The sequence below is a fragment of the Myxine glutinosa genome, chromosome 3, assembly GCF_964187855.1.
Source record: "Myxine glutinosa chromosome 3, kmMyxGlut1.1, whole genome shotgun sequence".
Taxonomy (NCBI): domain Eukaryota; kingdom Metazoa; phylum Chordata; class Myxini; order Myxiniformes; family Myxinidae; genus Myxine; species Myxine glutinosa.
The window spans coordinates 33,335,498-33,350,547 of record NC_136263.1 but is presented as its reverse complement, the minus strand read 5'-3'; the positions used below and the strand labels follow the sequence as shown (position 1 = coordinate 33,350,547).

Genomic DNA, 15,050 nt, shown 5'->3' with positions numbered 1-15,050 from the left:
GGGCGGTTCTTTTAGCCACGCCTACCACAGTCGTGGTTGATCACGTGGACTGTGCTTTTAGCCACGCCTACCTGCACATGAACAACGTCTTTGTTCTTCAACCATACGAAGGTTTGAATCCTGCCTAAACTCAACGCATATTTGCTTTAATTACTACACAATGGGAAGGGAGCTAATCTTTACATTTAATAAGAAATAACTGACTAATGCAGGCTACATGTTGTCGTGTAATTAACTAGAGGGGTTGTTCCTTATTGCAAAACCACAACAATATATTTGACTGGCACAAACAGTATTACAAATCTAGACAAGCAAAAGTTTATTAGTAACAGATGATACTGTGCCACGTTTTTCACAATTACATAGTGCCATGATGAAGATGTGAATAACTTTAAATGTTTCAATTATAACTCTACCACCACCTCTGTCATGCCTTTTAGGATGTGAATTGTCCATACAGGGGAGTTTGGCGATGGCAATAGTCATGATCGTAGCTCATCGTGTTTTTTTGTTGGAGATCTGCATCTTCTACATCTTCTCCTCTGGTGTATGTACATATAAAGCATCCATTCTTGTAAGATAGAAAATGCTTATTTTGCTTGCTTTGTAAAATTCAAGATGGAGTAAAGGATATGGATTTCATGTCTAGGACTCAAACCCATGTCCAACTCAAGACCAATTTTTTTGTGAGACTCGTACTTGGACTCAAGATAAATACTTGAACTTAAACTCAGATTCAAAAACTTCTGACTCGTAACTTGCATGAAGCATTAGTTTAAATATATTGCACATTCCATTGTATGTTTAACCATAAGGTTTTGGCATAAAATATTTTCTGTGATGATTCCTTCTTCATTGAAATCATGCAAACATAGTGAGTACAAGCTGTATAATGACCACATCATTGCCTCCATTTGAGGGTATATGGCTGAGGAAAGTAAAAGTAAGTCAAAAATTACAATAATATACAGTACGTGTATATACAGTATATAGTATATATGTGTGTATATATATATATACAGACTTGGCATTTAATATGGAATTTTATTTTTTTTCTTGACGGGTTTACTTTCTGAACTCAGTATATCAATCTGGTGAGTTTCTTTTACCCTTCAGTGATTTCTTTGTTGAAAGAACCATGTCAATGATTGTCTTTCGCAGCAAGAAGTCAATAACAGGATTATATCACAAGTGGCGTGACAAAATGTACGGACAGGTACATTTGACGATTGGCTTCACAATCGGGTATATAAGGGTTGTTGCGTTCTGTATTAGTGGAAAACAACTGCTACACGTCTACAAAAGTTATTGCTGCTTCCTCTGGAGATGGTCCGTCAACTTGACAATGCTGTTTGTCATGGAGTGGTGGCTTTACGAAATTACGGCATGAAACAGCATGCTATTGCTCGGCAGTATGGCATCACTCAAGGTCAGGTGTCAAAGATCCTTAAAGGAAATGCTCAGAGGGGTGGCCCTACTCCAATACCGAGGCCAGGACGTCCATGCAGAACCACAAGGAGGGATGATCGCCAGCTGCACCAGTTAGTCTGCAATGGCCGTACAAAGTCAGCTAATCGGCTTAGGGCTGAGTGGCAGCAACTGACAAATGTGCCTATATCCAGAAGGCTAGTCAACCAACGACTGGTTCAGGCAGGCTATCATGCCAGGCGTCCCCTGAGAAAGCCACGCCTGACCAGACAACACTGCCAGCGCCGATTGCAGTGGGCCAGAGAGCACCGTCAATGGCAACCAGGACACTGGAATCACGTGACCTTCAGTGACGAGTCTAGATTTCTGGTCTATCGTCAAGATGGCCGCGTCCGAGTGCGCAGACAAGTGCATGAAGCCCACAATGAAGATTGTGTAGTGCCAAGAGTCCAAGCTGGAGGTGGTGGGGTGACCGTTTGGGCTGCTTTTCATGCAGGGGGCAAAACTGACCTGGTTGTTCTGAATGGAAACCTGAACCAGTTCAAGTACAGGGTCATTCTGGAAGAAACATTGCTTCCATTTGCTCGTGCAGCCTTTCGAGGAAACTTTGTCTTCCAAGATGACAATGCACAGCCTCATCATGCTCGCATGATCCAACACTTTCTTGCTGACCATGGTGTAGAGCATATGGAGTGGCATGCCACGTCCCCGGATATGAATCCGATAGAGAACTTGTGGGCAGAATTAACGCATCAAATCGACAACTTGGACCAGCAGCCTGCCTCTGTGCGTGAATTGCAGCAGGCTATTGTAACTGCATGGCAAGCGATTCCTGTCCAATCCTTGGCAAATCTCGTGAACAGCATGCCTCGACGTGTACGTGCTCTCCTGAATGCTCGTGGTGGTTACACGAAGTACTGAACTGTAATTTTACTGTCCGTAATCCCAGTCATAATTTAGATTTTGTTTTTTTTGAAATTGTTTTTGGCTAATGTGCAAAATAAAGAGATACTTCTGAAAAACGTACAGAAGTTTAACACAATACTGTCCGTGAATTGAGTTCGATATCAGTTTACATCACTTTCAGGGATCAATTTATTTGCTTCGAAATGTCAAATGTGGTTTTTGTTTCTTTTAAAGGTCACATTAACAAAATCTAGAATAATTTCAACATAATTCCAATGAACTTTTGGTTCTAAGTCATCTTGAAAAGTAAGTTCACCCCACAAAAAAAATATTCCATATTAAATGCCACGTCTGTATATATATACATATATATATATTGTTACAGACACGACTTTGATGTTAAGGTGGGCCGAGCGGAATGGCCGTCGTGTCCGCACAAATTACCCGATTGTACCCGAACGTTGACGAAGCCGCGCCACGCTGGCTCAATAAGGAAAAAGAAGACACCCGGCTGGGTTATAATGACAGACACCAATGTTTCGATTCTCAATTATATTCGTAAGGAAAGGTTAGATTACAGGGGCTAGAGGTATATCACAGGAAGACAGGCACTTAGACACACTCTTATATTAACCCCGGACAGACGACAGGTAAACGGGACAACGGCTGACTCACACGGGGATTGATGGCAAGGAAAGGCAGATAGCGATGGCTCAAGGTGCACTCTTGGCTCAAAGCAGGGTACAGTCCGGTCCAAAGATGCGGGGAGGTCACAGCGCTCGGAGGGGACGTTCTTTCTCAGGCGGGTCTTTCTCTCTCAGCGATCGCAGGCAACGTTCTTTCTCAGGCGGGGCGCATCTGACTCAGCGCTCGCAGGTACCTCTTTCTCCAGCTGGGGGCGCATCTCTTTTAGCGCTTCCGGTAAGTCGCCACGTATATCCCGCGGGGAGTGACACGCCCTCGGCTCGCTAGCGCCGCCCCAGATGGAATCGGTCCGCCCTTCTGATTGGGTGCGGGGGGTTACCAGGCTCCGCCCTTGAGGAGGAGCTGACAGCCAGCCCCTCCGTGGTAACCCCGTGGAGCGCGTGGTCAATGGCGCTAATCGAGCCGGTGTGAGGACGCATCCTCCCCCGCGCCGCCGCCATCTCCTCTGTTGTTGTTGTAATTGTTGGGGAAGAAGATGGAAGGAGGTATGGGAAAGGTCCTAAACTCACTACTGATGCCATATAATCACATTCTGGTGCAACGAAGAGTCAGAATTAATGGAAACGAGTCCTTAACTGACATAGATTAAGAATAACTAGCAAGATGTCCGAAAGTTGTCTACGTGTGGTGCGGTGGACCTGGGCACGACATTTAATGGGGGAATAAGGGGAAGGTCGGCTCTACTGAGTGTTATTTACATGCAATGGGACTAGGGAATGGGGGATTGGGGAAAGTTGGGGAGTATTGGAGAAATAGGGGAATATTTACAAGCGGATATGGAGGCCAAATTCCATATTCGCAACATTGCACCCTTCTCTACCCTCGGGGCGTCCCGACCCGATAAATTTTTACCTACTTTAGTGTGGCACGCAATGTAGTTCCCTCTACTATTAACTCTACCCTGAGTGCGACAGTTTTACAGATATTCACAAATGAGTAAATATGTCCCCCTGCGACGTTGCACCCTTCTCCTCACAGAAACACACCCACAGGATAACCGAATCCGGAAAGAATTCTCAAACTACACATACAGCCGGTAGGGAGCATTATTTACAAGACTACGCTGCTATTTACACTACGATCCAGGACCTGTTTTTGGAGGAACACATGCAGATGTTATGCATAGAGAGAGCGCGCTTGCCAACATCGATACACCAACCCACGAGTGCTCTGTGGCCGACGGCCTTTAATAACGTGCAGAGCACCCTTCCCGAGCATCAAAAGCACCACCCCACCACCAATCGGTGCAGTCACCATTGCTCATTGGAATAAAAATAAATTCGACAACCCCTAACCCTGCAGGTGTCTCTTGCTCTTCTTGTGGTGCACTTGGTGTTAACTAAAAGTGGTTCACCTGTATGGCATAGGTGCCACGTTGACCCATAGGTCCATCCCCGGGTGGTGCTTGGCCGCAAACGAACTGCGGTCCATTGTGGGTGGCCACAAACATTGCGGTCCATATGGTGTATCGATCCCGGCAGCAAACAGCGAAAGTGCAGGCCCACAACTGCGCAGCCAGCACCTCTCTCTCCTCTCTCTCTACCCCAAAGCCAGATCCTCGGAGGTGGGAGACAAAAGAAGCAGACAAGTGAGTAAGGTGGTAAGGGCGCAAAAGTGCACGCAATACAAGGTGATGCACACTGGGGGCACATGGGAACCAGGTGAGACAGGTACGTTCCTACCGTACGCCCCCCCCCCCCCCCCCACCAGGTAACCTACATGGCCCCTCCCTTACCCCTTACTGTATCCACAAAACACAACACTACCCATAAACATCTACTTTACAAATCAACAAACATCCCTACTGTCTTCCCCGTTCCTCCCATAAACCAAATTCGTCTTCTCTCCCTCCTAACCAATCAAATTTGCCATTTTCAACTCTCATCAAAATTTGCCATCTCCAACTGCACATCAAAATTTGCCATTACCAATTCATCATCAGTCCCTCCTAGGGAGGGAGAGATGGAATCACCCCAATGTCTCATCCACGTCGTGATGCGTCTCACAAATCCACAGCAATCTCATTTCCTGCAACAAAACAAAGAAAACACAGGTGTGGAGTCATCATCATCACCACAGGTAAGTGGCTGCGTATGGTGCGACAGGTTCATCAATCCTAACTATTTCCTAAATGACTTTAACAACTTTACACTACCCGGGGTCTTTCTCCGGCCAAACCATTGGCCCTCTTACACTATGGGTTCTAAAAACCAATTCCCATTGGCCAAACTGTGGTGCTCTTCAATTTGGGGTCTCACTCCCCCGATTCATCTCCCGGTGCCCTCGCACAATTTCTGGGCTGTGGCGTGTACCTCTCCCAGTGGGTCTACCCACCTGCACACCTCCACCACTGCAGTTGCCTCCGAGCTTACCCGCTCCTCACCCTAACCTAACTACCTGGGGAAGGCCCTCTGGCACTCTCCCCACTCGGTGCCCTCTCTGGCACTGGGCTACCCGAGTCCATCCTCCGGATCCTCGGGCCCCATCCACAACTCTACCGGCTCCCAGAGCCCACCTGCGGCCTCACCTGGCCGACATCCTCACAGTGGTGGAGTGCCCAACCAACTACACACACTAACAGGCTACACGCCCAGCCATTTCCACAACACTAATGCACCCATTCACAACACCATTCTGCAACCGCACCACAAATGCCAATTTCCAACCACAATTTACCTACACCCTCTACCTAACACTTACACTACCCGCCCCGGGTACTCGTGAAAGGGGTCCACTCTTCCCCCATCCACACCTTCGCACCATGCACACCACTCCGTACCACTTACTCCAACTCTCTCCACACACCTGTACTTGCACACCTGTGCTCTCACACCTGGTGCCACCTGCACCCTTCTCTCCCCAAGCGCATTCGCGCTGATCCACAACACACACGACTCACACACTGCTCCACACACCTGTCCAGTTGCACACCTGTGCAATCACACCTGTTCAATTCTCACACACACGGCATCATCTCAGCTAACTACTCCCTTCTGAAACTTGCGCTTCCCAGTCGTCCCTTTAAACTATTGCGCTCCCACGTCATTATCATCCACACTAATCTACCTGCGTCCCCACTACAGGTATCAGTCACTAACTAACCTTAACGTCACCTAATGTCATCTTCTAGGGCCCTATCAATATAACCTAACCCACCCGGGCTAGTTTTCACTGCCATCACCCCATAAGCTATTGCTCCTTTGCCCCACACCATGGGAAGGGTGGCAGGGATGCCATCCCACCACATCGGGGGTCTCTCACTACCAATTTTGCACATCAAATTTCAACAAATCAAAAATTTGCCAATCACTACCCATCATCTGCCAATCACTACTGCCAATCCCTTGCCAGTCATCAAATTTTGTTTTTCTCTTATTTTTTTTTTTGGTCCAAAACACTAACCTCATCACCCAGTCGACTCACTAATACCTCTCGGTGCGCCAATCCCTGTCCAAAGCCCGGCTTCGTAAAGCCAAGCAATGGATGCTGGTTGTTTTGTGCCAGCGGCTGGATGCGTCCGGCACTCGGTGCAGGGACGGGGGCTTACCCGGGCCGAGATCCCACGCATCACCTCGGCGTGGAGCCATCCAATGTCCCGATCTCGACCTGCCGGCACGTCTCAACAAAACGTGGTCGCCATAACGACCCTTCCTATCGGGCTGCCCGCTCCGCCTAGTGGAGCACGGACGCGGCCGTTCAAAGCGAGGCCCAGCACGCACCGAGGGCCCGATTCGGCTATAAGTCGTTCTAAACTCTTTCCCGTCTAACGTCGATGCTTCACCTGGACGCTTACACCCCGCAGCCCGTTCCTTGCTCACACATCCCGCCGTGCCCATGCTCCTCGTACCTTTCCTTACACACCCAGGTACACCCATTCCACTCACAGCCTTGGTCACACACCTGACCACCGAACACTTTGGCACACATTCGTTGTTCGCACACCTCACCAATACACCTCTTCGCGCCCCCTCCTCTGTCACCTCCTCTGTGACAATCACAGGTGTGCTCTCATTCGCACACCCAGCCATGTGCCTCACCACCAACTCCAGCGTGCATTCCCACTCACGCTCTACCATTCCAGGTGTGCATCCTTCCATCCCAGGTGTACATCCTCGCTCACCTGTCACAACTAACTCACGCTCCATGTCACTCTCACTACTTTCACCTCCATTCCTGACAACGCACTCGCCCTTACTCCCGACAGCGCACTCTTTCCCCATGCACCTGTCCGTCACACACCTTTCTCGCGCACACTCCTGCACACACTCTCCCGTCACACCCTCTGTAACACTCACCACCCCGCGCTTCCATGTGCCCCCTCGCACACGCGCTACGACCGACTCACTCTCGCCAGCACCCTCACTCCTTGGCACACACTTTTTCCTCACACACCCCAGAGTCGGACTTTCTTGCACACCTCCTTTTTCGCACACCAGACCTGTCGCACACTTCACCCACGGCCTCTCACGAACACCCGGGTCTATCTCGACCCCCAAGCTTATTAAATCCCCTGGCGCATCATACGCACGACCATATTGGTCACCACTTACACCAGGTCCTCTTCCTCTTCGCTTCTCCTCCATCACCTGCGAATCCCTCATCCGGTTAATGAGCACATCATCACGATCCAAACACAGACTTTGGACCAATTCTTTTACCTCCTCTTTTATCTCCTTCTTATCCTCTCTCCGTCGCTTCTTAATTTCGCTCACCCCTTCTTCCACTTCTTCTAATTTCTGCTTCACCTCCTTCATTCCCCGGTACGTCTCCTCAAGCTCGTCCTCTAAGGCTACCTTGACCGTTTCCAGGTGCGTCCTCACCTGCCGGTCCTTCGTCTCCATTACCTCTATCACCTCGTCCAACCTCGTTGTCAGTCCCTCACGTACCATCTGACATTCCCTCTTTGTCGCTATGAAGTCGTTTTTTATGTCGTTTTGTGTCGCTTTTAAACCTCCTAATACCGCAGTGTTCCTTTGAACCTGCTCCACTAACTCCGTTTGTCCCACCGTCAGCTGCTCTACTCCCAGCGTCAACTCCTCTATACCACCTTGCAATTTTACAGTCCCCTTTCTCACCTCCTTCTCCATGCGCTCCTTACAGTGCCTCACCTCCTCGCGCACTCCTCCGACCTCCTCACTCACTCCTCTTCTGATCTCCTCTCCCATCACTTGCATCTCCTGCCCAGATGCCACCCTCATCTGCTCCATTTCCTCCCTGTGAGCATCCAGTTTGGTTTCTACCCCCATTCTGACCCCCTCTATCTGCTGCCCCATTTGTTTAACTTCCCTTTCCGCTTGGTCCCTCATGTCCCTCAATTTGCCTTCCATCCTGTTTTCTAACCCCTCTAACCCTTTTTGCATCCCTTCCATTTGATTCTCTTGAGCGGCCATTCTGTTTTCTACCCCCGTTAACCCCTCCTGTATTTCCCCTAATCTATCGTCTAATTTCCCAAATTTCATGTCTAATCCCTTAAAATTATTGTCTAATCCCTCACTGGTACTCCTCGCTTCGTCCCTCATTACCCCTATTTGCTCACTCTGAGCCCTCGCTTCGTCCCTCATTACCCCCATTTGGCCCTCCAATCGCTCACCCTGAGCATCCATCCGGTTCCCCATTCTGTTTGCCATTTCTTCATTATTCTGGGCCATAAGGGCCTTCATTTGTATAAAAAACAAGTTCCAATCCACCGGGGGCGCTGCCACGGTCGCCGGCGCGGTGACCAGCGAGGCGCCATTTTGCGTGCTTGCTACCCTCGCTGTTTCGCTCTCCTCACGTGTCTCAATTTGGTCCTGGACCGACCCTGCTTCACTCTCCCCTACCGGACCCCAGCCGTCTTGATCCGCCATAGCGCGACTTGCAAAATTCGAGTTTCGTAAAACAAATCCAAATTTTTTTTTTTTTTTTTTCGTTATAATTTCGGCGAGCGCAGTAACCGCGGGACCGCGCTCCGAATCGATTCGGTCGAGCGCCGTACGCGCTCCGGCTCGATTTTCCCTCCCAAAATTTGGGCCTAACTAATTTAGTCCCGGGTCCGAATCTCACTCCTCGACACCAATTGTTACAGACACGACTTTGATGTTAAGGTGGGCCGAGCGGAATGGCCGTCGTGTCCGCACAAATTACCCGATTGTACCCGAACGTTGACGAAGCCGCGCCACGCTGGCTCAATAAGGAAAAAGAAGACACCCGGCTGGGTTATAATGACAGACACCAATGTTTCGATTCTCAATTATATTCGTAAGGAAAGGTTAGATTACAGGGGCTAGAGGTATATCACAGGAAGACAGGCACTTAGACACACTCTTATATTAACCCCGGACAGACGACAGGTAAACGGGACAACGGCTGACTCACACGGGGATTGATGGCAAGGAAAGGCAGATAGCGATGGCTCAAGGTGCACTCTTGGCTCAAAGCAGGGTACAGTCCGGTCCAAAGATGCGGGGAGGTCACAGCGCTCGGAGGGGACGTTCTTTCTCAGGCGGGTCTTTCTCTCTCAGCGATCGCAGGCAACGTTCTTTCTCAGGCGGGGCGCATCTGACTCAGCGCTCGCAGGTACCTCTTTCTCCAGCTGGGGGCGCATCTCTTTTAGCGCTTCCGGTAAGTCGCCACGTATATCCCGCGGGGAGTGACACGCCCTCGGCTCGCTAGCGCCGCCCCAGATGGAATCGGTCCGCCCTTCTGATTGGGTGCGGGGGGTTACCAGGCTCCGCCCTTGAGGAGGAGCTGACAGCCAGCCCCTCCGTGGTAACCCCGTGGAGCGCGTGGTCAATGGCGCTAATCGAGCCGGTGTGAGGACGCATCCTCCCCCGCGCCGCCGCCATCTCCTCTGTTGTTGTTGTAATTGTTGGGGAAGAAGATGGAAGGAGGTATGGGAAAGGTCCTAAACTCACTACTGATGCCATATAATCACATTCTGGTGCAACGAAGAGTCAGAATTAATGGAAACGAGTCCTTAACTGACATAGATTAAGAATAACTAGCAAGATGTCCGAAAGTTGTCTACGTGTGGTGCGGTGGACCTGGGCACGACATTTAATGGGGGAATAAGGGGAAGGTCGGCTCTACTGAGTGTTATTTACATGCAATGGGACTAGGGAATGGGGGATTGGGGAAAGTTGGGGAGTATTGGAGAAATAGGGGAATATTTACAAGCGGATATGGAGGCCAAATTCCATATTCGCAACAATATATATATATATATATATATATATATATATATATATATATATATATATATATATATATATATATATATATACACAGACGTGGCATTTAATATGGAATATTTATATATATATATATATATTTATTTATTTATTTATTTATATATATATTTATTTATATTTATTTATTTATTTATATATACAGTGATCCCTCGTTTATCGCGGGGGTTACGTTCCAGAACCCCCCGCGATAGACGAAAATCCGCGAAGTAGCGACCATATTTTTTTTATTTTTATATATATATTTTAAAGCATTATGAACTCCCCACACTCTTATTAACCTTTCCCATACTCTTATAAACACTTCCTATACTCTTAAACACTTTTTACACTCTTAAACATACGTAATTTTAACAACATATAAAATTCTAATGGGTACTCACCATTGAAGATACTGTAGCTACCCATGGGTTCCCCAAGCAAGACCAGCATCAGAATCTCCTTGCTCCAGCCGGTGACGTCACCGGCGGGGATTCCCGGCGCGAGAGTGGCTGGTCACGTGACCGCTAAAGCGTGCCGCGCTTTGCGGGTATAATCAGCTACACCTGTTGATCACGTGACCACCGAAGCACGCCACGCTTGAGAGGCGTGGCTTTCGGTTTCTGGTTGTGCTTTATAATGCAGCCCGATAAATGGGCTTTTCAGTGTTCCCGAGTTGGTTTTGAGAATAAATATCTTCTCGGACGAGTTTGTGTCTTGCCCGTCATTTCGTCCGTATCAAGCAAGAGCCCCGGCTCTTCAATACTACAACTTGCGTGATGAAGATGATGATGAATTAGCTGTGCAGTACTGATGACGATGAAGGTGATGACGATGATGAATGTACTGGCGTTTTCCATACGCACGACTCTTTGTCTACCCTTCTACTGTACACTATGTACAGTATTTTATTTCTTGTAATATGTTTTAAATACTGTATTTTTCTTATTTCTTTACGTTTTTTAATTTTTTAGGCTAGAAAATGCTTATTTTACCACAAAAATATTTAAAATAATAGTATATAAAAATACATTTATACCGCAAAATCCCGCGATATAGCGAAAAATCGGCGATATAATTTTACATATACTAGCGAGAAAAACCCGCGATGTACCGAAGCCGCGAAAAGTGAACCGCGATATAGCGAGGGATGACTGTATATATATACATATATATATATCTTTATGTATATATATATATATATATATATATATAGATATATATATATATATATATATATTTATATTAGGCATAATATATATATATATTATGCCTCGACATTATATATATATATATATATTTATATATATATATATATACGTATATATACGTATATATATATATATATATTGTTACGGATATGAGGACTGTATATTTTTTTGATTGTGTGCTTTATTATTATTATTATTGTTTATTCTGCGCCCTCTGCCTCCGGAGCTGTGTAAAGGTCAAAGGGCATCCCATAATTGGTCCACAAGCATACACGTCAGCCAATAATAGAATACCCCTGTTCGATAGTTATATCTTATTCTGTGTTTTAGGGTAAGGCTGTGTCTCCCATTAATTGAAGTACTCCATTGCACCAGTGAAAGAGATAGACTCCCTTCATTCCCATTCCCAAAACCTCCATTCCCCCTTTTCGTCGTTTGGCAATTACCTCCCCTCCAATAACCGCCATTGACCACGAGGCAGGGTTGGAGAAGAAAGGCGTGTCTCCACCTCGTCATAGAGGGGAGGAGTGAGCCAGCCCCACTCGACCAACCATGAGCCAGGGGTTTGGCTAGAGAGGGCGGAGGAAGAGCGATCGGGGAGGTTCGCAAAGGTTGAGGGGCGGGGCCTATATAACCCACAGCGCGACGCTCCCCAAGGAGTCAAGCTTTGAAGAAGAAAGAGAGGCGCTGAGAGGAGGGAATGAGCAAGCGTGACCGCAGCTAAAATCCGCAGCGCGACGCTCCCAAAAGAGAAGCTGAGACAAGCTTTGAGGGATGAGCTTTTACCGGCAGACAAAAGGGAGCCCAAGCCGTTGAGAAGAGAGAGGGTCCAAGAAGCAGAGCTGAGTTGTGTGGTTTTGGTCGTCAGTGGTTGCGTTGTGGTGGTCAGTGGTTGCGTTGGTTGCGTTGAGTTGTCAGTGGTGAGGAGTGATTGGACCAAGAGAACATAGAGAACATCCAAGGAGAGGACATCCCAGAAAGCACAAAGCCTGTTGTAATCCTGGAAAAGCAGCGGCGGCCACAGCAGCAACAACACCCAACAGCCGCTTGGGGCCTGGACGGCGGTTTTGAGCAGGGCCGTGAAGGAACGGCGGCTGCTAAACGCGCCGATCGTGCTGTACAATACAACTCCAAGCCATCCTCTCCTTCCAGCCAATTCCTGTCATCATTCTCCGTGTGAGTCTGTCTTTTGTTTGTTCTGTCCCTGGGTTAATTAAGACTGTAGGTAAGCTAGTATTTGCACTGTGTCACCTGCATCTTATGTGTTGTAAATAAACGTGACTGCTTTCTTTTTGCTTATGTGTGTAAATAGTAAATAAATTTAGTAGTATTTCCAAACCTTTCTTTGCCTTCGTCTTCCTCTTTGCATTCGTCGTTTTAGTCTTTTCCAGATTGGGCAGCTGCGGTGCGATACGGCCAAAGTTTGGGGTGAATCGGGTGAGTTGGGGAAGAATCGGGGGAACTGTTAGTGTTAGGTCGCGGTAATACACCACCGCTCGGTCAATATAACATCTTAACCGCGACAGTAACAATTGGTGTCTGTGAGTGAGATACGGACCCGAAGCGCGCTTAACGCGCTCAAAATTACAAGCTGCTGGAAATTTGTGTTGTTTTACAAAAACCCGAATTTTGAAATCGCGCCATGGCTGGTCAAGGCGATCGGATGCCGGTGGGTGAGCTAGAGGAGGGGTTAGGAGTAACCCAGGATCAAATGGAGGGGAGCAATGAGGAGGCGGTTGAGGGAGTATCAGACGCACAAGATGGCGTCCTCGCGCACGTGGTTGTTGCGGCACCAAATTTAGCCGCGCCCATGGTCGCGGTAGTCGAACCCGAGATGCCAATGAATTGGAACCTGTTTATGAAACAGATGATGGCCTTTATGGTAAAAACAGACGATAATTTCAAAGGGATGGATGCTCAGGGTGAGCGATTGGAGGGCCAAATGGGGGTAATGGGGAACCGGATGGATGCTCAGGGTGAGCAATTGTGGGTAATGAGGGACGAAGCGAGGGGTACCGGTGAGGGATTAGACAAGAAATTTGAGGGGTTAGACAATGGGATAAAAGAGGTGAAAAATGGGTTAATGGGGTTAGAAAATAGGATGGAAGACAAATTGCGGGAAATAGGGGAACAATCTGCCAGGGAAATCAAACGAATGGGGAACCAGATAGAGGAGGTGCAAATCGGGTTAGAAAGTAAACTGGATGCTCAGAGGGATGAATTGGGACAGATGAGGGTGGCATCTACAAAAGAGATGGAGGAGATGAAAGAGGGGATACGACGAGGTGTAAGTGAGGAGGTTTCGGGGCTACGCGAGGAGGTAAAGCGAGGTGAGAAGCGTATGGAGAAAGAGGTGAGGAATAATACGGCTAGGTTACAGGGGGGCATAGAGGGTCTGACGGAGGAGGTGGAACAGCTGACGGAGGGACAGATGGAGTTAGTGGAGCAGGTTCAAAGGAACACTGCAGTACTCGGAGGGTTAAAGGCGACACAAAAAGAAATTAAAAACGAATTAATAGCGACACAGAGGCAATGTCAGATGGTACGTGAGGGACTGACAATGAGGGTGGACGAGGTGACAGAGATAATGGAGACAAAGGACCGGCAGGTGAGGATGCACATAGAGACGGTCACGGTAGCCTTAGAGGACGAACTTGAGGAGACGCACCGGGAAATGAAGGAGGTAAAGGAAAAATTAGAGGAGGTGGAAGAGGGGGTGAGTGAAATTAAGAAGAGACGGAGGGAAACTAAGAGGGAGATAAAGGAGGAAGTAATGGAATTGGTACAAGGTCTGTGCTCGAATCGTGATGTGCTGCTCACTAACTAAATAAAAAGTTTGCAGGTGGCAAAAGAGGTGCGGAGACGAGGTGCCAAGGTGAGTGGCGATATAATCGGAAATGTACATGATGTGAGGAAAGCTTCAGTCGGCTTGGGGGTTGCTATGGATCCGGGTGTTCGTGAGAGGCCGTTGGTGAAGTGTGTGACAGGTCAGGTGTGCGAAAAAAGAGGTGTGCGAGAATGTCCGACCATGGGGTGTGTGAGGAAAAAGTGCGCGCCGACCAGTGAGTGTGCTGTCGAGAGTGAGTCGGTCGTAGCGCGTGTGCGAGGGGGTACATGGAAGCGCGGTGTGGTAAGTGTTACGGAGGAAGTAACGAAAGAGTGCGCGCAAGAGGATGCGCGAGAAAGGTGTGTAACGGACAGGTGCATGGGGAAAGAGTGCGCTGTCAAGAGTGAAGGAGAATGCACGCCTGTGGTGAGTGTTACAGAGGATGTAACGGGAGAGTGTGCGCGAGAAAGGTGTGTAACGGACAGGTGCATGAGGAAAGAGTGCGCTGTCGAGAGTAAGGGTGAGTGCGCGACCGAGAGTGGAGGTGAAAGTAGTGAGAGTGACACGGAGCGTGAGTTGGTTGTGACAGGTGAGCGAGGATGTACACCTGGAATGGAAGGATGCACACCTGGAATGGTAGAGCGTGTGTGGGAATGCACACTTGAGTTGTCGTGAGGCACGTGGTTGGGTGTGCGAGTGAAAGCACACCTGTGATTGTCACAGAGGAGGTGACCGAGGAAGGGGCGCGAAGAGGTGTGTTGGTGAGGT

At 48.3% G+C, this 15,050-nt stretch overlaps 1 protein-coding gene across 1 annotated transcript in view; it reads left to right on the top strand.

Moving 5' to 3' along the window:
- Positions 1-209: 209 nt before the first annotated feature.
- The window catches only part of LOC137412884 (meprin A subunit alpha-like), a 130,498-nt gene continuing 115,657 nt past the window's right edge, over positions 210-15,050 (top strand). The window contains exon 1 of the mRNA XM_078773802.1: positions 210-547. Coding sequence (XP_078629928.1) covers positions 473-547 — 75 coding nt within the window. The 5' untranslated portion in view covers positions 210-472. The remainder of the gene's footprint in view (positions 548-15,050) is intronic.